Raw genomic sequence first — 26,474 nt, forward strand, 5'->3', positions numbered from 1 at the left:
GTGTGTCGCATAATTGATGTATTTCATGTCGCATAATTGGTGTATTTAATGTATATTCCTTGTTCGGTGTAACTGAATACATAATATCTGTCTTCCTGAAGAAATGCATAAATGGGCATCATATGTCGTCGTCAAATTAGACGAAAAAAATGCACCAAGTTATGGCCCATGGCTGGGTTCACTAATTTGTTATGTCTATTGTAAGCACATGCAGCACTGTTAATTTGTGTATATTTTCATGTTAAATGACAGGTGACAGTTAAACAAACGTGGTCTCGCTTAATTATTGGCATATATATGCACAAGATATGTAAGTCACACATAAAGCCATCCCGTATCAGGTAATTCAACTCATGTTAAAGTCAATCATCCAGACAGCCGTCACCCAATTTATTTGTCCATTATTGTATAAATTGGCATCTGCGTTGTATGAAGGAGTCTTACTTGAACGGCCGAATATACAAGTCGCATTATTGCTGGCTTTCGCGGGATGGGCCCGTTGCGGGCTTCGCATGTATCTTGTATTTGACAAACATTTTGGAAACGTTGTGTTGTGTTAATAAGCAGAAATAAAACGCAAAGAAATCAGAAATGAACTTTAGTTGTTACTGTGTGTTTTCCACGAACAATACGTAATTGTAATTACGTGACACGGCAAAACGTGAATACATGTAATAATTTACATCAAACACATGCGATTAAAAACTCTACTACATGTATCTTAATAATATCTTTGTGATTATTGCTTTTTTGATTGTTTACTCATATTAATGCGTCGTGTGACTGATTTTGTTCAATTTAAGTTGAAAATATATTTTTTTAAATTGACTGATAAAACTCATTCACGTTTACATCTTAGGGGCATTAGATTAGAAAAAAATATTCGACTCGCCGCAAGTCCTGAAGCCCATTCCATGCGTGGATTCTAGCCTGGTCCATATCATAGTACAGCTTCGCGGAGTTTGAGTGCGAGTAACAGTGCCCCGGAAAAGACCGAGCAGTGGGTCTGTATCTTAATGACATATTCATGCGGCCGCTGGCGCAGAGGCCTCTAGGCTTTCACATTCTTGTAACTGGACCGATGCGGAGCTCGCGGACGCCACAGGCAGAGCTGATACACCGTCTGCTATAACGGGTTGGTGCTTATGAGCTCTCTGCCAAACGATAAGGTCGTTCAACGGTTGCCCATCATGAGTCTGGGGAGACGATGGAGGATTGTTCAGATCAGTTACTCACGATTGCGCAGAAAGCGTTTTGTGAGCTTCCCACTTCATATGCCACTGTGCAGGCATCAGCCATCAATTCATCTTATCAATTTCGATAACAAAACACGTGAACTTTAATTCATACACATCACACGAACAACATAATGGAAAAGAAACAGTTTACCTCCGATCCATAACCTTTCTAATCAAACAGTCCAAAGCGACAACCTATAGAAAGTGGCAGTTTTTTTGTATTTACAATAGAAGTATGTCAGCTATTTTATTAAGGTATGTATATTAATTACCCATGATTACTTTAAAAGTTACGCATTTCATTCTGTGATAAAAACCCCCCATACTTATTGTGTTGTGTAGAACTGTAAAAACGACATTGAAACCTGGACATCTCGATATAAAATAGCTGCTCTTTTCGTTATTTATTTACTACATTTCATAATTTTGCAACGAATGACGCGTGTATTGTACATTCGCTTACGAAATTTTATTTGAGATTACTGATCGGAAATAAGTATATACTATCTAAAAGCAAAAGTTGAAAAGAAATCGACCTCAATTTGTTGAACAATTAGTTAACGATTTGTGAATGTGCATAAATCACTGAATAACATGAAGTGAAACACTTTAATGTGATTAACTCCAGAAGTTAACTCCATAAAAAATTAGCCGTTGGCTTAACACGATCAGCACAGACCAAATTATATGATTAATCCGATGTAAGCCGCTTTATGTAAGTAACACATCAATAACGGTCACAAAACGTGACATTTCATTTTAACTTTCTGATTTTAAATGAGATGTTTATAAAGTAGTACACATTAAGTGGTTCCAAAGTTAGTGTTGTTATATTATTGTGATTACAAATTCAATGAAAAACACGGACGCAGGACATATGTGGGTATGTGTTGAGCAATTTATTTCGAACGAATAGTACATGAACTGTAAACCAATATTCCGACTGTTGAAAGCGATAAGCATGTGGTTAAATTGTCTATTTCCATTTGAAATCATTGACGATACACAACATCTTTATGCAAATGAATAAATTCATATATTTTGCTTACTAAATTTTATTCAGGAAATATCGCGTGTTCACTAATATTGGCAACACTGATTGATCTAAGTATTGTTAGTATGAACAATTCATATGAGCTTTGTTCTGAGAAAACTAGGCTTTATGCATGTGCGTAAAGTGTCGTCCCAGATTAGCCTGTGCAGTCCGCACAGGCTAATCTGGGACGACACTTTCCGCTTTTATGACATTTTTCGTTTAAATGAAGTATCACCTTAGCAAAAATCCAATTGAGGCGGAAAGTGTCGTCCCTGATTAGCCTGTGCGGATTGCACGGACTAATCTGGGATGACACCTTACGCACATGCATTAAGCCCAGTTATCTCAGAACAAGGCTCATATTGTGCACATACATTGCATTAACAAGCACACAACTCAGTTTATGAAAGTGTTTAACACATTTTTTCTTCAGCTGAAATGGAAGCCGGTACGTTCGAATACTGGCGAATGCCGAAAAAGTTTCATGATAATGTGCAATTGAATCCTATTAATGCATATAGTCTGGCGACTGTTCGAACATCTTCAAAACTGCAACAAGTAGAAAAGATGCGGAGGAAATCTAAAGACAAATCAAAGGTGGCTAGTCTATTTGAAAAATACCTCAGCAAACCGAACGCAGTTATTGGAAAACCTATGACTGATGAAAATGCATTGAAGAGAATGAACAAAAAATTTAGAACAACATTTACGTGCTCACAGAGTTCACTACAATCTATGAAACGTTCAAGTGATCAAATGGAAACCGGATCGGTGGACAAAAGGGTGTATCTGCCATCCGTAAACTCATACGAATTCGGAGAAAATAGTACAATGTCTGCTGGCTTTCCAGATTGGAGTGGGACAGCCCATTCCCTTGATACTGAATTTCCTGGAAACTCTTTCAAAAGAAGTGCTACACTGTATAAATCTAAACCTTCACACAAAATTCTTGTGAAAGATCCGCATGAAGTGACTTCAGATTGACCGGAGTTTATTCCAGGATTCAACGATGATTATTTCGATTTTCTTAATTTGCCAGGGCATTTCAACACCCGTGGTATATTTGGCCAGAAAGCCAACGTTGTTGTTAATAGCCGTAGCAGATCAAATACAGACTTGGGCTTATTTTTTCTTGGCAAAGAATATATTAACAATAGACGCCAAAACACATTCATGTTGCCAAATGTTTCGAGAAAAGAAGATACAATGCTCCCAAAGAAGAAACTTTCAACGGTTGTTTTATTGCCAAAGCTAACAAAATACAATCGTATTACAAAAACGTCAAACGTTAAAACAACCAGAGAGGGGCTTTTAATTGACAAAAAGAAAGATATCAACACAGCTCAGGAAACCCAGCGCTTTTCAGAAATTCCAAAGAATCCTCCATCCAGTGTCGTTTCGCAAGGCTTTGAAAATCAGAACAAGGATGTTCTACACGAACAGAATGGTCGGTTTATAGACGCGTGCATACAGACAGACCACTACTCCGATGATGATGAGTCTTTTGACTTTATGTGAAGTAAATATTCAAAATTACGGAAATCAAATGACCAGTGTAAAGTCTGAATACTGGTTTACCGTTTTAATTGCAGAGCGTTAGGTAATGTTTCAATTGATGATTGTCGGGTCAGATACTTCTTAGTTTAAACACTTTAATTTAAGTTTGATTGCATCGAAAGCCTAATGCTTATCGAGACACCATCGACTTCGTTTACTGTGACTAAGAACCAGAACCAATTGGTGTCTTAACGGGAAAATTGAAAACGTCTCCCACAGTGGGGATCGAACCCGTGACCACCGGTCGCTAGGCGGACACCATATCCACCACAACACGGTGACATTTATACTTCTACTTAGATACTACTTAATATAACCACCCGGTCTTCTTAAGAATACTACAAAGTACCCGGGGTTCAAAAAATAATTTTAAAAAGTACACCGGAGTATGGCCGGATGACTTTCAGCGTATTGTCTATACACTTGATACATTGTCTATACACTTGATACATTGTAGTATACACAAGTAACCTTAAGGGTACCCGGGCAGTGTTAAGTAGTACCTGCGCCCAACAAATGAAGCCCAAGTCATATTTAGCTTAAATAGTAAAAAACTGTATTTTTCAATATTTTCACATTGAATATGTCATTTATTCCGTGTAAAATTTGTATGCGTTTTTTTTATATCCCATAGGAAGTTAGTGCAATGCTAAGAATCATTTGTATTTTTTCATTATAAAAAAGTATTCAAATAATGCTAAACTTCATAAATACATGTATAAAAATTCATTGAACCTTCGGAAAATAAACTGTTTTGCAAATTAAAATCTTGAAATGACAAGTTGCGACCACAACTAAATAATTTTTATTTCTGAAATACATATTTTAGAATGTCTGCAGAGTTGATTTGTTATTGAATAAGTACTTTGTTCGTATGAGAACAAAACACGCATTTTCTTTGGCAATGATCAGTCTTCTTCTGTTTAAGATTTGTGAACGCTATTTAATACATGTGGTATATACTTGATTTGTAATTAATTTAAAAGTATAGTGGCGAAATAAAGCAGGCTAGCACTTTGTTGCAACCTTTAAGACGACATCTGATGTGTCAAAGAGTTCGTATCTGAGGTGCTAATTGAAAATCTTGTCTTGCTTTAATAAATAATACTTGTGTGGTCGTTTACCTGACACCAATATAGCCTACGTCATAAATGTATATGAATTTATATGTTGAAATATGTCCATATTTCACTAAGAAAAACATTAAGCATGACTTATGATTCAATAAGTACATACGTTACCAAACGTATCTCTATTATACCAAACGTATCTCTATTTTACCAAACACAACATGTAATTAGTGCTTTCAAGTGTTTTGTTGTTTTTATCGTTAACAGGTTTTTTTCTCAATCAAACTTATTTCTTTTTCAAATTAAAACGAATTGCTTCTTTTGTATTGATTATGAAGGTCAAATAATTTTAATGCCATCATACACACACCGTGCAATCGACTAACGCATCGTCTGTGGTTCATCCATCGGCTGCGGTACGTTATACATGTCGGGTAAAAGCGGAGTGTAAGTATTTCCCTATTCTTTATATTTTACGTATTGAATTGAGCAGATTTGCGTGTGTTCTTTGAGAGCCTAAGTAAGAATGACTTTGTGAACGTAATCCTTACCTTCCTAGCTGCTTACTTTTAAAGAAATCCGTTAGAATGTGGTCAAAAATCAAACAAAATTCACCACTCTCTCTGTCAAACTCTAATTACACAGGATTTAGACCGAAAATAAGTATGAACAACATCTTATTGAAATATTTAATCATTTTTCTTCGGTAATTCCAAATGACATCATCCCACATGAACACACAACGTTTTTATCTTAAACTTAAATTTATATATTAATTTGATGTTGATTGTTATGGTCGCAAGCAGTCCGTATATTCATCAATTGAAGAAGAACAACAACAACGTTTTTGCATATCTAAGATTTGAAAGTTGGTAAGGCTTACGAGTTGATAGTCATTTTCGCTGCATATTATGTATTACACTGACAAAGTCCAATCTTTTGGTATAGCTGTACACGTATTCACTTTAGCTTTACAATCATTAATTATTGCTGTACAATCATTCAATATAGCGGTATTATCATTCAAAATAGATAAACACTCATTCAGTATAGGTGTACAATCAATCAATAAAGCTGTATAATAATTCCGTATTGCTGTACAATCATTCAGTATAGCGTTATTATCATTCAATATAGATATACAATCATGCAGTAAAGCTGTTCAATCATCCTGTACAGATGAACAATCATTCAGTATAGTAGGACAATCATTCACAATAGCTGTACAATAAATCAGTATAAAAGAACAATCATTCAGTACAGTTGTACAATCTGTCAGTATAGCTGTACAATCATTCAGTATAGTAATCCACTCATTCAGTATAGCTGTACAATAACGAAATAAAGCTGTTCAATCATTCTGTATAGATGTACAATCATTCAGTAAAGCTGTACAATCATTCAGCATAGCTGTAAAATCATTCAGTATTGCTGTGCAATCATTCAGTATAGCTGTGCAATCATACAGCATAGCTGTACAATCATTAAGTATAGGTGTACAATCATTCAGTATAGGTGTACAATCATTCAGCATAGCTGTACAATCATTTACTATATATTTACCATTATTTAGTATAGATGTACAAATATTTAGTATAGCTGTGCAATCATTGATTATAGGTGTACACTCATTCAGTAAAGCTGTACAATCATTCAGTAAAGCTGTACAATCACGCAATAAAGCTGTACAATCACTAAGTATAGCTGTACAATCATTCAGTAAAGCTGTACATTCATTCAGTACAGCTGTACAATCACGCAGTAAAGCTGTACAATCACTAAGTATAGCTGTACAATCATTCAGTAAAGCTGTACAATCATTCAATATAGATGTACAAATATTAAGTATAGCTGTGCACTCATTGATTATAGGAGTACAATCATTCCGTATAGCTGTACAATCATTCAGTATAGCTGTACAATCATTAAGTATAGCTGTACAATCATTCAGTATAGCTGTGTAATTATTTAGTATAGCTGTACAATCATTCAGTATAGCTGTAAAATCATTCTGTATAGATGTACAATAGTTAATTATAGCTGTACAATCATTTAGTATAGCTGTACAATCATTCACTACAGCTGTACAATCATTCAGTATAGCTGTAATATAATTTAGTTTAGCTGTACAATCATTCATTATAGCTGTACACTCATTTAGTATAGCTGTACAATCATTCACTATAGCTGTATAATCATTCAGTATAGCTGCACAATCATTCTGTATAGATGTACAATCATTTAGTATAACTGTACAATCATTAAGTATAGCTGTACGATCATTCAGTATAGCCGTGCACTCATTTAATATATCAGCACAATCATTAAGAATAGCTGAACAAGCATTTAGTATAGCTGTACAATCATTCAGTACAGCTGAACAATCATTTAGTATAGCTGTACAATCATTAAGTATAGCTGTACAATCATTCAGTATAGCTGTGCGATCATTCAGTAAAGCTGTAAAATCATTTTGTATAGATTTGCAATAGTTAATTATAGCTCTGCAATCATTTAGTATAGCTGTACAATCATTTAGTATAGCTGTACAATCATTCAGTATTGCTGTACAATCATTCTGTATATATGTACAATAGTTAATTATAGCTGTACAACCATTCAGTATAGCTGTACACTCATTAAGTATAGTTGTACAATCATTCAGTTTAGCTGTACAATCATTCTGTATAGATGTACAATATTTAATTATAGCTGTACAATCATTTAGTATAGCTGTACAATCATTCAGTATAGCTGTACAATCATTCAGTATAGCTGTACAATCATTCTGTATAGATGTACAATCATTCAGTATAGCTGTGCAATAGTTAATTATAGCTGTACACTCATTTAGTATAGCTGAATAATCATTTAGTATAGCTGTACAATCATTCAGTATAGCTGTACACTCATTCTGTATAGATGTACAATCATTCAGTATAGCTGTACAATCATTCAGTATAGCTGTACAATCATTCTGTATAAATGTACAATCATTTTGTATAACTGTACAATCATTCAGTATAGCTGTACAATCATTCTGAACATCTGTACAATTATTTACTATATGTTCACCATTATTCAGTACAGATGTACAAATATTTAGTATAGCTGTGCAATCATTGATTATAGGTGTACAATCATTCAGTAAAGCTGTACAATCATTTAGCATAGCTGTACAATCATTCAGTATAGGTGCACAATCACGCAGTAAAGCTGTATAATCATTCAGTAAAGCTGTACACTCATTCAGTAAAGCTGTACAATTATTCAATATAGATGTACAAATATTTAGTATAGCTGTGCACTCATTGATTTTATGTGTACAATCATTCCGTATAGCTGTACAATCATTCAGTATAGCTGTACACTTATTAATTATAGATGTTCACTCATTCAAAATAGCTGTACAATCGTGAATTATAGCTGTACAATTATTAAGTATAGCTGTACAATCATTCTATATAGCTGTACCATCATTTAGTTTAGCTGCACAATAATTCAATGTAGCTTTACAATAATTTATTATAGATGTCTTATCATTCAGTATAGATGTAAGACCATTCAATATAGCTGTACAATCATTCTGTAGAGTTGTATAATCATTGAACATAGCTGTATAATCATTCAGTCTAGCTGTTCAATTATTCATTATAGCATAACCATTATTCAATATAGCTGTACAACGCTGAAGATAGAGATAATATTATTGAGCAATGAACGTTAAAATACGCCATTAAATGAAAAAGAGCTAGAGTGAGTTTAGGGCCTTAGCTGACGATAGAAACAACAAATAGGAATACTTTTCTATTACAGCATGTATACATTTGTATGCACTAGTATATGTATAGCATAGCGTAGTTCGGCAATCAAAGGATATTGCCTACCGTGACTGTCGATACATTTGCACATTTGGATATAATTAAATATCATACAATATTAAATTCAAAAGCACATAAAATGAAAAATATATTCATTAGCAGGAGATACACCTTGTATATCATGAAACCCCTAATTTGTGGAATTACTAAAATCTTCAGGAGTAGAGAACAAAAAACAAACGTACTGAACAATCCTAAAGTGATTTTGAGATTATATTTGACTGCAAAACAAATAATGTTCTTCTCGTATCATTTACACGCCGCGTGTGCGACTTTACTTGGTTACCGTATATGAAGTTGACGACATGTAAGGTAGGAAAACACTCACTTTGACCGACTAAGCACGATCAGTTTTCCAATGTTAGTTGATATTGATCGACACTACTTGATATCGTCAAAACGGAAGTTTTCGCCACTAACGAGTTTCGCTGTTTTTAACATATAAACACATGTCTCATTCAGAATGCAAGTTTAATACACGTCACAACTGTTTACTATGTTCATACTGCGCTCGTTTTGCGCTCGTTTGAAACAATCACACCTTTTGTCTGTATATAAATGCGGCGTTGAAATGCCTCAAGTGTTCGCTTTGTTTTCCAATATAGCTATTCAAATGAAAACAAGTCGTTCATTCTGTCTGCTTTACTTTGATGTAGTGATCGTGTACGCAACACTGCTCCTTTCTTGTGTTTCGCAACACAACTATAATATATGCACGATGTCGGTTCATAATTGAACGAATTTTATAGCAGTTAAATGTTACTATTTACTCTCACTAACTCGTTCACGACATCGTAACGCCCGTGTTACGCAGCAACTTGCTAACAGAACACAAAACTTTTAATATAATATAATATAATTAAGTGTATCAGAAAACCGTCGTGTTCTTTTTTTCTTGTACGGATTTTTCATCAACTCAAACAAAGCAAATAATTGTTGCAGCTCAATCGTTACAATCTCCGTACCTATTTAACCATTATCGTTTTTAATCGTTTTGTGTGTGACGAGTCTGCAAATAAGAAACGAGTACCGATGTATCAAATAAATTGCAAACCAGTTGACCGGGGCTAACTGTAAATCCACGTTATTTTCAAGTGCGACTTGATTAAAGATCCATTTATTTCTGTTTAATTAATTTTGTTCACTATCAAAATATACTGTTTGTCTTGCAAATTACTTTTGCAGTTTACTCACTTAACGTGTTGATGTGGAGCCCTTGAAAGTTTCAAATTTACAGTGAAATATGTCAACCAAAACATTTCAATATACAATAAATATTAACGGAAACTTTGTCGTTGTCGTCATTAAAACAACCCATTCTGTTTAAGAATTTCAATATGGTAAGAAACTTTTGTTTCCATGTTGAGGTTGAAGACAATTTAAACTTTGACTTAATTTATAACACTTTACGAATATGTCATATGAGGCTTGGTGCTTTGTTTTGGATGTTTGCTGATATGGCATGGAATACATCGCGATGGTACTTTCAGCAAAATAAATGTGAACATCTTGAAATATTTCTTTGCAGTTTTAAGATAAAAAACTAAGAGTCTAGACGTGTTGTTCTATATAAGAATGGTTTTTACTACACTACGTTAAGATTCATTAAAAGTGCGGTTATTCCTTACTGGAGGACTGGACATCTTGAGCAATTGTAGGACAAAATGGTAATATACTTTTGTCATCATTATTATAATATTGCTACTTATTAAGAATACTTTGTCGGCATTTCGTCTGTGTAAAACAGTCGGAGAAGTCATGCCTAAGTAACACTTTCGATATAGAAGACTGTCGATGAACCGATGAAATTCTAAAATATTATATATTTTTTAAATAACAACATACGTGGATATACTGTCCTTTTCAAAAGTTTTGCAACTGATTGTGTTCGTTGATTAACAAAACTCGTTTCAGTTTCAATTTCATATTTGCATTTGCGAGTAAACTTGCACATGTAGCATGTGCATCGATATATTAGCAAAATTGTTACATGGGCGGGATATCATATCAAAATGCAGCGTTTAAATGGGAGAGCAGAACGTTGTATACGTTTTAAAATATTACAAAATCGTTTATAGATACAAAGAAACTTTAAGACTAAGTGATATATTTTTTTAATGTAAGCATACCTTAATTTTATATTGTGTGGTCGCTTAAAATTAATAATCTTAAAAAACTCTCTTTTTAAGAGCTTTCGCGTGTTCTTGTGTTTTTATTTTATATTTTCGGTGACCGTCAAACACGATTGTACATACATGACATAATAAGCAGTTTGGACAAATTTTGTTGTTGTTGAAGTTGAGAATGTTGTTCAACTAACGTTAGAACAATGAAACACAAATACACAATTATTTCTTCCTGTTGTCAAATTTGATTAAAACAAACATTGTTTGTACTTTAGATGCGTGAATGTAGTCCAATTACTAATTGAAATTTAAATCTGATTTATATTAATATCTGCAATTCCTACATAACCTTGTAACTGTAATACCCACGTTATGTTGCATGTGTTTGGTACTTTTGTAAATATCCATAAAGAAACAAAAACAACACTAAAACTGTTCTTCATATTGTTAACATGATAAAAAATAAAAATAAAAACTTTTTTTAAAAATCTTTTTATATTATTTTTATACAGAAACATTTTAATCAGTTGCGAGACTGAACACGTCTGTCTATAAATGTTAGACGGCACTAAGCCTGTAACAAATATCTCAAGCTTTTTCAAAGCTAAGCTTTATAGATTTGTAATATTGATATCTGATAAATAAAAAACAATGAATGAAATTATGTTCACGTCATTTTGATGGGTCAAATCTTGAATTACCACGAACCTCAACGTTCTTTAACACATTGCTTACCCAAGTCTAGCGAGAACATGCCTATCGGTTTGTAACCTGTGAAACAACTTATTGAAAACCGCTTGCTATAAATTGACATCGTCATTATTCAGTTTATACAATATGGGGCTTTAACATTGACCATAACGTTTGCAATATTGAAGATAGCAACTTGATATTTTGCATGCATGTGTATCTCATGGAGCTGCACATTTTGAGTGGTGAAAGGACTAGGTCATCATTCAAGGTCAAAGGTCAAATATATGGGGGGGGGATATAGTGTTTCAAATACACATCTTGTTTCATATTAAGTTAGGAGAAGGAAATAATATAAAAAATGCTTAAACATTTTAAATGTGAATTAAAAATGCAAATACGTTTTGTGTAATATTTATGAAAAGAAACAAGTATTATTCATAAAAATAAATAAACACACTATTTCCGAATGATTATAAAAAACATTTATGCGGAATTAGCATGCCTGGTCAAAATGTAAGTTTTATCTGAAAGTAGAAGCTGATATGTGCTATAATAGAGACATACATATATAGAGAGAATGAGAAGGAGTGACGGAATGACATAGAGACGGAGTGGCGGAGGGAGGGGGGCAGGACGGACGGAGATAGAGTGTTTGACAGAAAGATGTTTTGAGTTTTGCATGTAAGGATGTAGATATATTTGATACACAATCACCGTATTCGTTTTGTTAAAATATATTGAACATGCAATTACCCCATCATTGCTTAAAATTCTAATTCAGTGTCTATGAAGATTTGCAATCGTATTACTACCTTGACTTGAAACTTACATACCCATGTTATATTGAATGTTAAGCGAGTGTTATGTTATTCTGTTAATATCCATAATGAATTAACACTCAAATCATTTCGTTTGGAATGTACAGTAAGGACAACTTGCTTCTCCGCAGATGATCGGACGAAAACAATTCAAAACAAAAATCTGCCAGACACACTGTATGGTCTTTTAATGTTATTAATACCGCTATTTCCGTTGAGTTGGAATGATACGCGTATATCCACGTTTTGTTGAATGTTCCTTGGATACTTGCAAATTTTGGTTGGCATTTCAGGTACGGTTATAGACAAGCCATATAAATTAAAAGATGTGGATTGCAGGATAAGCAAGTTCCAAACATTTGCGCATTCATTGCAGTCATCAAGCTTTTGAAGTTTGAGGATTTATGTATTTATTAAATCACTAAAACTTCGAGTTGGTTCAATCAGTGTTATTATAGAATAGACTGATGGAATTAAAACGCCAATTATTAAAGGTTCCAGAGACAGACAGGATTACACAATTTTGGTACACAATTTTTTACCATTATAAGTTCGTATTTAATTAAATCGATAATGCGATTAAATTACAAAACACATATCTGTCACCAGGTACTGAGTTAGCACATACGCCATATTGCTTCCGCTGTCCCAACATTTGTTTTTCGTTTAATGTCACACGGGCTTTCATTTATTAAATACTTAAACTTAGAATCAATTTAAATTTGTTATCAAAATATCCATCGTTTCGTTGAGGCGATAAGTTTTCTGTACATGGTTGAGGAATGATGCTTAAAGAAGAATTAATCAAAGCTTTATATTTAGTGATCAAGTAATTTTATCCAACGATGAAAGTGATTTGATTGACAACATATGCAGCCATTTGGAAAGCTGGCCTTATATTTTATGCACATTGTTATTATGTTATCATTAACAATTAAGAACTATCGTCGTTATTCGCTATGATATAAAAGATACTTCCTTCACTGCCAACAATGCATGCTTAGCGATAGGGGTTGTGCCATTTCTTTATTTTTTTCAACATGGTAAATGCATTAAAATTACTATTTAATTCCTTTAAATTATATTTTAGTTATGTTGTTATGCTTGTATTACTTTTTATTATATTCGAGATAAACTTTGTCACGACGTTTATTTTGTGTGTATATGTCTAATCACGATTTTTATTTAAATGGTATGTATTTTAATTTATGGTACATGCAATAAACTCAAATGCTTATTTTAAATCTTAAAGATACCGTCAACCACGAATGCCGAAAAAAGAAAAGTTCTAAAATACCGTATTTTTTTACAATTATTAGTTTATATTGATTAAAATATCACGACTGGTGTATAACATTTATTGAAACAAGAATATCAGTGAAACTGATGGATGCTCCCCGACGATGCGCTTTGTCAATCTATGTGTTAACAACCACCTAAAAATGTATAATTAGCCTCGGTGACCTTCACCTTGACCCCAGTGACCTCAAACCTCATCAAAAGGTAGAGATCTATGCAAAGTTACATGCCAAATATGAAAGAGATCGGTAAATTATTGAAGGCGCTATGAGAAACTGTAAAAAAAGTGTGCCAGAAAATCTATTATTAGCCTCGGTGACCTTGACCCCAGTGACCTCAAACGTCATCAAAAGGTAGAGGTTCATGCAAGGTACCTACATGCCAAATATGAAAGAAATCGGTAAAGTATTGATGGCGCAAAGAGAAACTGTAACAAAAGTGTGACGGAAAATCTATTATTAGATTCGGTGACCTTGAACTTGACCCCAGTGACCCCAAACCTCATCACAAGGTAGAGGTCCATGCAAGGTCCCTACATGCCAAATATGTAAGAGATCGGTAAAATAGTGAAGGCGCTATGAGAAACTGTAACAAAAGTGTATCGAAGAGAAGTACGGAAGTACGGAAGGACAAACTGGCAACTAAATGCTCCGCCGAAATTTTATTTCGGGGAGCATAAAAAGTTAATTTTTTCAGTATATTCGGTAATAAAATTTCGCGATGTGAAATCGAAAGTACATCGCGAACATAGGTGACATAACGATATACACACTATAAATAACGCGATATACAATTAACTACGCATGCACAATTTGCATTCCTTGGTTTACCACGTGACGATGGCGATCAACCTACTTACGTTAACTGGTAGTTACCTGGTACCGGTACCCAGTAAAAATTATTACCGTATATACTGAAAATATGAAAACTTTTTTCAAGTAATGTAATATACCAGTCGTGATATTTTAATCAATATAACCTAATGATTGTAAACAATACGGTATTTAACAACTTTTCTTTCCTTCGTCGTCGTGGTTGACGGTACCTGTAATTATATGTTAGCCATTCTTCTTAAGATAATTAAATAAAATATTTGTGATTTTTTAAGATGCCATTTTATTTTGTGTTCTATTATTTGATCATCATCATCATCATTATCAAAATAATCACTCTCTGCTTTTCGTAAATCTATCTATATATCAGTTCGATCTTCCGTCCGTTTATTTGCTTGGCTGTTTTGTCTTTTAATGCGTTGTTGAATTTCGCCAGATTTTGCAAAGTTCTTCAATGATAAATTTTATCTAAAATAAAAGGTGCCATAATGATCATTCGCTTAACAATTTAAAGAAGCGATAGCAGACTACACAATGCGTGCCTACATTTAACAAATTTATGGCCATATAACTATACAGCACATGCACACTGGTGAAAAATGAAATATTGTCCAGGGTAACATGCATATTGTATCAATATTGCTTTTTTAATCTCATGATTTTTTTCATTGCATTTGTAATACCCGTTTGTTAATATTAAACGTCAACATAATCTAACGTTAACTTACGAACTCTCAATACAGTGAACTTTTTATGAGATTTGCTTTCAAATTTAAAACAGGTAAATAATATAAACGTAACAATATCAACATGTTTCGTTCTTTAAATGATGTTCACTTATATAACCTATTTCAGGATATTGTTCGAACTTTGGTCAGCCTCGCCGTGGTCTTGAGTTTGGTTAGTTCGGCTAGAGGTAAGATTAAACAAATATAGTAAATAATTATCAAGAAAATAATTGGTTAATATTGAAACAGATAAGTTTATTTTATGGATGCTAGAAAATCTTAAACAAGAGCCCTAACTGTTGGTATGTGGTTCATGTTTTCATGCCGAGCGAAACCCCTGTTTTGTGTTCAACCCTTTAATGGTAATTTCCTAATTACCACGTCCTTTGTACAGATTATTTTGAAAACAAACACACGGAAATGACAGAATTTGCCAGAACAAAAAGCCAGGTTCGCAGACAATAATAACATGCTGATATAAGAATTCGTACATTTATTAGGCGTTTATTAAAAAAAAAAAACGCCTGTATACGGGATAAAATCAAGCGTTGCAAATACGACAAGGAATAAAAAAAATATCTAATAAACAATTTAAATCAAACACCAAAAGCAAGTTTGCGGGTAATATGTTACATAATATTTGTATATTCTCTATTATTCCGTGAACACCATAATTTAATTAAATGCATTAGTGATCTTCGCATGGCTTTCATATTGTTGGATAGGAGCTGCTGGGGCATTAGATGGTGCTTGCACTACTAATGAGAACTGCATCGGTACACCTCATGCCGGCACGTGCACAGACACAGACAGTACTTCTACACTGGACACGTGCAAATGCGATGCTGGATACACTGCAAACGTAGGAAATACTGCTTGTCAGGGTAAAACATAATACAAAGGCTATATCCAACGTATTTTCCAGACACAAAGACGCGTTATAAAACCTTAATACATTTCATATATAATATTATATTACATTATATTACATTAGATAAATTACATTGTATTATATTACATTATATTATATTACATTATATTTCGTTACATTTCACACCCACGCCGACCAAACTCATTTTATCCTTTATAATATTAGTACTGTTTTCAACGATGCGCATGTGCATATCGTCACTTTACGTACATTTTGTGAACAAGGATTTAATTGCATCTTCTGTTGATGATTTTTTTGTTCATATTTTTATTTTCTATTTTATTTTGTGTACATAACTATACACACTTGTTCTTTATGACAAACTAAATACAACTTATTTATGAAAATTAGTAATGTATGCTATTAAGACTATGTCGTCAGAAACTACTTGCTCTCATTTTTTTAAAATCTAAAAGCGGTCAATTTAATGTTGGTAATATTTTGTCAAAACATAACATGTGTGAGACTGCAATCGATTAATGTTGTACTCCATAGTCTGTAGTACCATTTTGTTGGTAGTGTGCGCTTAAGTGTGGAGGTAAAGTATTTGGTGTGTTGGACTTTGATGATGTTAATAATACCGTGTTCTTTGTCATATAAGGAGCGGCTGGTGCATTGGACGGAGCATGCGACGCCCAATCGGCATGTACCGGAACGCTACATGCCGGTACTTGCACTGACACTAACAAGGACGGTACACCCGACACATGCAAATGCAGTGCCGGATACACGCCTAACCCCAAAAGCACTACTTGCATAGGTAACTCACATGTGTTTACAGCAATGTTGACACAACTTTGTTGCTTGGGAAAATATTTAACTGGCCGATACAGTTAGGCGAACACACGATTTTAAAGTCTGTTAAAATGAAAACAGAAAATCTGTATCGACTTGAAATATCAATTAGACGTGTGTGGGTTTTTTTGCGTGCATGGTCTGAGCTTTCTTCGTTTTTATAACTTCATAGTTATGTAGATATTGCTGTATAAGATAACCCCACGTGATAAGGTATACATTTCTTCCGCGCGACAGACATGCGAATGAACTCCTGTTAGTTGAATGATTAAACATAGACTTAAAAGTAGTGTATTCATTAAATTGGTGACCCGGATCACTAGTTTACGGTGGCATAGAGGTGACATTCACTTCTCTTTTTTTAAATTGCTCTCCTCTTTTTTCTAGAAAAAGAGGATTGCAAAACTAAATAAAAGCGGCGTGCAATTAAAAAAAGAGCAGTGCTTCTCTTGTTTTAAATTGCTCTCCTCTTTTCTCTATCTCGTGGCCACGAGTTAGCTATGTCGTGGCCACGAGATAGAAAAAAGAGGAGTGCAAAACAAAATTAAAGCGGCGTACAATTAAAAAAAGAGCGGTGCAGACAAAAGGCAGATTGCATTAAATAAAAGAGGAGAGCATTTTCGTCATCTCGAGATCCCGACATAGCTAACTCGTGGCCACGAGTTAGTCAGCCAATCAAATTGTGCGTAACATGTGTAAATATTCAGTACGCATATATTCTGGTTCCCAGCTTCCACTGTAAACAAATAGAAGCCTGGCATTGGCGGAATCATGGTCGACGCGATGATAATGGTGAGTTAACCAAATATTTACAAATGTGGCTCGTCGGGGTATCATTAATATTTTTAATCGAAATGCATATATTTCATTCTGTAAACGTTCTTCCTTTTTTTTCGAGTTTTTCCGCATATTAGAGTTAATTAATGTTCCATAACCTGAGTATGTTTCGGACAAGTACACAGATAGTGTAATTTCGGATGTTTGAGTAAATTTGTAACATACTGTATTTGTGATGTGTTTTTGAGTAGTGTGACACATATGAAAGCATTGCGGTGTGGTTATCTTTGATTAACAGTAGTAATGCATTTTTATGTATTCATGTCTTTTTCCAGGTTCACCACAGTCAGAATTTCAGACCTGCTTTTCCCAGATTAGCAAAATGCTTTTTAATATCTTTTCTAAACTTCATTAAAAATGGTTCGCGGTTTTCAAGACAAAGTTATTCTTAGTTCATATCATTAATCATATTTCAGATGGATCATACTTGGTTCCAAGAATTTGAGAGTAAGTCTGGCCCAGATAACACATACAGTGCCTGTGCCCAAAAAACTCAAGTACCCCTCATAAACGAGGAAGCAAGAGGGCAATATCAACTCCCACAAGAAAAACACCTTAGCATGAACATAAAAGGATTAAACTGGTGATTATTTTTCACTTTCTAGTACTACTTTCTTTTCTATAATAATTCAATTGTATTTTTATAATTGTGAAATCTCTTCAACCAATTGTAAAATTTGTTGAAAACACAATATATCACTTATTAAGTACCAACATTTGGTATATATACTATGGATTTAATATTTGTTAAACATAGGCTTGCTTAATAGAACACTGTCTTGTTGTGTGTATATTATAGTTTTGCCATTAACATTTAGTTCTTTGCATTAGGACATGGGCTAAAAGTTTAATTCAAAGATCAAATAAACCACTCTTCATTCATATAACTATTTTGGTACAAGCCCTTCAATCCTTTTTTAAGCTTTGCCATTAAACACTCAAATTTTCATGTTTCATCACTGATCTAGGATGAAAAAACCAGACACAACAAATGGTCCATGGAAGAGAAATATTTTCTGAAAGAATACAGTCAGAAATAACGAAAAGATGGCGAGTCAGAAAACAGTTTCTGGAACAACTGTGCAATTGCCATGAACAACATATTTGGTGGAAAAAACAGAACAGGTACATAATGATTCTTAAACAGTAATAACATTAGTATATTTTCCTTATTTTGCTGGCAGAGCACTCAATTTTATATTCAGGTATGATACAATGTCATATGAACCATGCTTATTAAATTGAATTTAGAAAACAATCATTACCATATGTCATAAGCTGTACATATGTACACAACATAAACAGTGGAAGATGATAAATGTAGTAAAGGGTAGGATGATTTTATAAAATAAAAAATCTAAAACGGCTATCAATCAGATATTTTGTTTTTGTAAAATATATGACTAATTTTTAGTCAATTTAAACAAATATTTTTTTTGAAATGACTACTAATAATGTATAAAACACTTTTTAAAAACTCTATGATATAGAAACATAGAGTATTAATGTTTGCTAAAATAACATTATATTGTCATTTCTTTATAAGAAAAAAAAAATTATCAAGCAATATTATCATATATTATTATTTCTGTTTTTTTTTATTTTACTTTTTTTTGCTTTAATCAGGTTCCAGCTCTCCAAGAGAAGTTGCAGGGCATATATTGTCTTCTTCATTGAGAGGTAGTATCGTTGTAGAACTTTTAAATGAAATTGAATATGCAGCAAAAGAATGCTACAACAAGGACAGTGTTTTAGCCCAAAGGATTTCTGTGACCTGGCTGAATTTAAATGGCATGAACTCATTGATGAACTATTAGATCAACAGCCACTGCTAGCTGATGTTCAGATACTGGTCATATCTACTGTGTTTGGAATGTTGATGAATACAGGATACCAGGAGTTGTCGTTACAACTCGTTAGTTCAAAAGATAATCGCAATGACTTTAGCCCTAAGAACAAACATGCCCAAAATTACATTTAGTTTCAACTGTGTTTCTTTTTTTCTTCAAATGTTTTGTTTAAGCCCAAAAAACACAAAATATGACTTAACACCTTGTTTATAGAATGGAATATTGTAAGGTGTGCAATTTATATTTAATCATTTTATGAGTAACTCAAGAGAAAATTTCATTAAAGAGTTGCAAAACTCAGCTGTGAATGAATGTTTGTTTTATAAAATATTCAATGTATGTATTTTAAATATATCTTAATATGTTTTAAATATTTCACAATATCTAAATACATATACAGTAAAAAACATACCAGGTATTAAAAAAAAATCTTTCTTAGCCAGAAATTAGCAATATACATGTATAGTTTCTTGCAATTTGATAAAAAAACAGTATTAAACATTAAATTGTGTACTATTTTCTTAGCCTCAAGTTTGTGAAATTGGGCATTTGAATGTTTATGTTACTGTTCATGACACATGTTTTGTTTGGAAATTAAATAAATCTTTTGGAACATCTATTTAATAGCGCTGACCCAGGCTCTTAAGGTCCTTGATGTTTTAGCTCACCTGAGCTCAGATGAGCTCATAGGATCGATGAATGTCTGTTGTCCGGCCTTCTTCTTTTAACTCCCCTTTGTGTTTTTCTTTGCTAATAGATCGAGAAACTTGGTCAGGATGATTGTTTGGAGGAATTGTAGGTGAAGTTCAAAGACGGGTCATCAGGGGTAAAAAACAAGGTCACTATGCCATTGACAAATATTGGCTACCTGTACTAAGGTGAGCGATATAGGGCCATTATGGCCTTTTTGTTTTAATTCTACCCTTAACACAATCAGGAATAAGTTTACAAATCTTGCAAAAAAATATTTTTATTTCTTGTCCATTTCGTTTCAATTTTTGAATAATTGTAGTTCTATATGTAATTAGAACACCATTTAAATTTAATTAATATACCTTACGTAAAAATGTGTTAAATTTGATGTCAAAAGTGAGTTTCCCAGCAGGATTCTCAGGGTTTGTAATTCTTAACTAATAAATCATTTTTAGCCTTATATTGAAGCAACACAAAATTGGTCCTGTCAATTTCATGAGTCAGTCAGGGATCTCCAAACAATAGAAATTTTAAAGGGGCCTTTTCACAGATTTTGACATGTATTGAAGCTTGTCATTAAATGCTTTATATTGATAAATTCAAACATTGGACCTAAAAATCTCCAGTAAAAAACAACAAGAATACAATTAAAAAAAGGAAAATAAGTAAGCCTCAACTGGACTCGAACCACTGACCCCTGAGGTCCTGGAGTAAAAAGTCTCCCGCCTAGACCACTCGACCAACCATGCTCATGCTATGAGCGGATGTATTTTTTAATGAAATAAGCAATCCTCTTAGTTTCCCAAACTATAACGACAACAACAGAACTTTCCAAATTATTAAATCGTTTCGCGTTGCAACGTTTTATAATTCCAAGGTTATCAAATTGTCAAAAGATGCATATAATGAATATTTTAGAGCATGGTAAATGTTCAGTATTACTATTTCCTCACAAATATCATTGCTAAAAATTGCGAATATAAAACATTTTTAGTTTTTTTTTCAATTTACCAAAACGTGAAAAGGCCCCTTTGAAGTCAGCCTTATAAAAGATAAATTGCTCTGCTACACAGCAGATGTCATAAATAAGAAATAAAAAAATGTACCTCGTTACTGTTAGTTTGTTGTTATTTGTTTATACTTCGGTTATGTTTATTTGTTATTTATCCTTTAAGTATTATAGAACTTCAAAAACCAAACACACTGAATTAGTTAAATCTGAAAGTTATTGCTTCAATCTTGTTTTAATATTACTTACATTTAATGACAATCACCTTTTGACCAAATTGTAGAGAAAAACCAATGGAATTTTTCTAAAATGAAGCAAAACCAAGTACAAGATTTTTCATTGGCTAATTCATTCTACAATTTTCTGAAATGTGATGTTTTTATGAGCCTTTAAACTAATTGTTCCTAAAGTAAGTTAAGCGCACCGACTTGAAACAGGTGTTGTAAATTATGAATTATTCACTATATACATTTGTATATAACGTATCCTTATATAATTTCACTTAACAGAATGCCTTTCAGGTAAATGGAAATATATGAAGTATTACCTAAATGTGTTTGGTTTAGCTTTTCAAACCCATTTAGTTGATTTATTTAAGGTAATATTAAAAAAAAAATCAAATGAATTATAGACAAAAATGTTTGATCATTGTAGGTGTATGACAGACTTCAACCTTTTGGTGTCACTCTGAGCCATTCAGGCATGTTGTATACAATGGATCAGATATCGGGACATTTTAATACTGAATTAATTGATTCCATTACCAGTGGGAAGAAATTCAGAATTGTTGGGGACAACATTAACTTTCATTTAGGTTTAAGCACTGTCCCAACAAGAGCTGTCAGAGGACAGCGACCTCGACTATTCGAGTGCTTGACAGTATAATGTAAGCCATCATGGGGTAATATTCAAATTATTCAATAAGGTCAAGGAAATAGTTCAAGTATATTTTCCACAATCTATTGGACATTTGTAAAGACATAAAACAAACTAATAAGATTTTATTTAAAGTTTGAATGCAATTGCTTGGGTGGGAAGTTTGGACGGTCCTTCAAAAATAAAGTAAATACATATATTTATATATTTTTTTTAACCATGTTTCAAAGAAAAAATATTCTTTTTTGGGTTGGGTGGGGGTTGAGAGGGGGGTATAATGTGCGGTGTGGTCATTTGTAAGATGATCTTTCAAAAATAAAAAATGGGGGGGGGGCAGGGATTCTGGGTTGGGGCATGGGGTATTGTTTGGGTGGAATCCATTGTGGTATTCAGGTAAGTGTTGTTTTGTCAAAGTATTAATAAAATCTGATCATAAATAAAGATGTAATGGCAATTTAACTTAAATTTACTCTTGACCTTCACAGTCAAGGTCATTCAAAGGTCAAGGTCAAATTGAACTTGGCAGGTACAGTACCCTCATGATAGTTAGAAAATATTTGAAATCTGAAAGCAATAGCTTTGATACTTTAGAAGTCAAGTGGATCTAAACACAAAATTTAACAAAATACTCAGTTACTAAGATAAAAAAGAGCCATAATTCTTACAAAATGCTTGATTCAGTTGTCTGCTCTTGTTTATAGTTTGAGGTCATGTTGTTAAAGAAGTTTGCAAAATATGAAAGCAATATGTTAAGGAACATTGAAAATATTTTAGGTGGTACGCAAACTTTAACATAGATTTATCAATAATATGCATATTCTAAATGAAAAAAGTGCCATAATTCTTACAAAATGCTTGATAGAGTTGTCTGCTCTTGTTTATAGGTTGGGGTTATGTTGGTAAAGAAGTATGCAAAATATGAAAGCAATATGTCAAGGGACATTGAAAATATTTGGGGTGGTATGCAAACTTTAACATAGATTTATCAATAATATGCATATTCTAAGTGGAAAAAGGGCCATAATTATTACACAATGCTTGATAGAGTTGTCTGCTTTTGTTTATAGGTTGGGGTAATGTTGGTAAAGAAGTATGCAAAATATGAAAGCAATATGTCAAGGGACATTGAAAATATTTGGGAATGGTACGCAAACTTTAACATAGATTTATCAATTATATGCATATTCTAAGTGGAAAAAGTGCCATACTTATAACAAAATGCTTGATATAGTTGTCTGCTCTTGTTTGTAGGTTGGGGTCATGTTGGTAAAGAAGTATGCAAAATATGAAAGCAATATGTCAAGGGACATTGAAAATGTTTGGGGTGGTACGCTAACTGTAACATAGATTTATCAATAATATGCATATTCTAAGTGGAAAAAGGGCCATAATTATTACAAAATGCTTGATATAGTTGTCTGTTCTTGTTTATAGGTTGGGGTCATCTTGGTAAAGAAGTATGCAAAATATAAAAGCAATATGTCAAGGGGCATTGAAAATATTTGGGGTGGTACGCAAACTTTAACATAGATTTATCAATAATATGCATATTCTAAGTGGAAAAAGGGCCATAATTATTACAAAATGCTTGATAGAGTTGTCTGCTCTTGTTTATAGGTTGGTGTCATGTTGGTAAAGAGGTATGCACAATATGAAAGCAATATGTCAAGGGACATTGAAAATATTTGGGGTGGTACGCACACTTCAACATAGATTTATCAATAATATGCATATTATAAGTGGGAAAAGGGCCATAATTATAACAAAATGCTTGTTAGAGGTGTCTGCTCTTGTTTATAAGTTGGGGTCATGTTGGTTAAGAAGTATGCAAAATATAAAAGCAATATGTCGACAATATTGGGGATGGTACGCAAAACTTTAACATTTGCACGCTAACGGGAACGCCGACGCCGGGGTGGGTAGGATAGCTCCACTATATATATTTCATATATAATAGTCGAGCTAAAAATCGGGTAAAGAAGATTAACACGGAAGAACTGCACACATGGATTTCTCAGAACCAAATTAAGTGTTATTATGAAATTGGACGTTAAAAAATAGGGTTTCATTATTATGCTTAATAGTTCTGAACTTTTTATTCAAATTACATAGAATGTTTGAATTTAAAAAAATAGTGTTTCTGGTCACCAGATTGACCCTCTTTTTTGTATCCCCACCCAATCTTTTTATGGACACTTTCTTTAAATATGTCAAAAGTCAATTTTTTATAAGTAAGTTCTTTTTAAGGTAGATTTGATCATTTTTCAACCAAAATAAGCATAGCAGCACAATTAAGAACAGAACAGAAAAGAACTTTATTAGGTAACTTAAACTACATGGTATATCGTTACAAACAAATGTTAATTTATAAACATAAATCACGCAACTCCCGTACCATTCTCACACATTTTCACCCATACGCACTATCCTCAGAAACACACAAACATACACACACACTCACACTAACATATGCATTAATTCAACATAGAATATACATTTGTATCAAACATAAATGATAAATAAATCAAGCCAATCAAATATATTTAAGATATTTAAAATATTCGAAGGCTGAGAGAGCTGAGTTAAAATCACGAAGTCTAAATAAATTATTATGCGCGTGTAAACACCTTCTACACGCTTACAAACATACTTAACACGTGAGTTTCCAAACCGGACTTGTTTATTCTTGGACTATACTAGTAACGTTGATATTGCACCTGATTTATATTGTTTTATAAATATTTAGCTGCAAACAGCAACTTTCAACTTATTTATTCGTAAGGGCAAATCAGAAGAACAGAAAATAAAGCAAAAAAAAATCGCGTAATTATTATTTTCAAATTTTGAAATATAATGTCAAACCGAAAATGGATTGCGTGCAAACATTGTTAAAAGTCTGCTTTCTGTTGACTGGTCGATATCGATATGCAAAGACATTTAAAAACACACAACAAAACAACCGTTTTGTACTGTGCACACGATGCTGTATGTTATTTTCAATTGCGTGATATGATATATGTTATCTGTATTTTTGTCTGTGTTGTGATATCAGATCGAAGTATATTTTAAATCAAATCAATGTTAACATGTTAACACGAATTAGGTTATAACAACCTTTTTAGTTACGCACATATATGAGATTGACATATAAATGGAAAGCGTCAATTGAAATTGTAAAACATGAAAACAAAATTCAATTGAAACAACATTACATAACAAATATTGCGTTCTTCAGTGGCGGACGGGTACTTGGAGGGAAACTGCACAACCAATGGCAGCTGCTCCCACACACCCCATGCAGAGACCTGTACTTCCGGAAAGTGCAAATGTAACACTGGCTTTACGGCAGACACTACATTGTGCAAAGGTAATGAACACAATTTGTTTAAGTCTATTTTGTGCGTGTATGCTCGGCAAAATTAGGCCATATTCGTTGAAATATAACCTTAAATTGTTTTCATTTTGGCCTTATGACCTCAAACAGGAGCTTTACGTTTGAAGTGATTATATGTCAACAAGATTTGACAACAATTGGTTTCAAACTTTTGGAACTCAAGCATTGCTGCGTAAATGTAATGAATGAATAGACTTCGGTTAACCGTGATTCCAATAATATTTTCTTGCATTTGAAATATCCGGCTTTGTGTCATCTGCACTGCTCTTAGACAACTTTACTTTGGAATAATTTGGTCCGAATGCATAATTATTGCAAGAAAGTTTTTACTTAGGTGAATGTCGAACAATGTCATTTTCATAAATGTAGTTAGATGAGATTGTTGGACTTGTAAATGCAGTTCCGGAACCACCCAATGCAAGAAGTACTGCTTGCGTATGTACATCGCCTTAAAGCATTTGTAAAGCGTTAAACTGTCACTTAAATATGCATCAATGTACACTGTGTACATATTGACTTTGATTTCGATCTGTCGAGGAGTCACTTCATTTTCATGCAACGCTTGGTGAATGCATGAATAAATAAATTAATAAATACATGAATAAAAAACTACAGTTGTTTCTTTAACAAAACAAACTACTTGTCAAATTTAAGTAACTAACTGAGTCTGATAAAATATAAGTTATTCAGGTATTTGTTTCTGAGAATGACGTCAAATGTAGTTTAAAAGTAAATTGGAACATACTTGTGTTTATACAGCTCTATCCAATACACGCATTTTTCTCGAATGACTCAACATAATATTCATTA

At 33.1% G+C, this 26,474-nt stretch overlaps 1 protein-coding gene across 2 annotated transcripts in view; it reads left to right on the forward strand.

The window, feature by feature from the left end:
- The first annotated feature begins 10,340 nt into the window (after positions 1–10,340).
- Positions 10,341–26,474, forward strand: part of LOC127864845 (latent-transforming growth factor beta-binding protein 2-like) — a 177,055-nt gene continuing 160,921 nt past the window's right edge. The window contains exons 1-5 of one of the 2 annotated variants that reach the window (XM_052404741.1): positions 10,349–10,449; positions 15,407–15,467; positions 16,005–16,163; positions 16,812–16,970; positions 25,506–25,637. In XM_052404741.1, the coding sequence (XP_052260701.1) occupies positions 10,447–10,449; positions 15,407–15,467; positions 16,005–16,163; positions 16,812–16,970; positions 25,506–25,637 (514 nt within the window). In that variant the 5' untranslated portion in view covers positions 10,349–10,446. Of the gene's footprint in view, positions 10,450–15,406; positions 15,468–16,004; positions 16,164–16,811; positions 16,971–25,505; positions 25,638–26,474 lie in introns of both variants that reach the window. The other variant, XM_052404740.1, reaches the window with a different exon arrangement.

Source organism: Dreissena polymorpha, chromosome 1 (assembly GCF_020536995.1).
Source record: "Dreissena polymorpha isolate Duluth1 chromosome 1, UMN_Dpol_1.0, whole genome shotgun sequence".
Taxonomy (NCBI): domain Eukaryota; kingdom Metazoa; phylum Mollusca; class Bivalvia; order Myida; family Dreissenidae; genus Dreissena; species Dreissena polymorpha.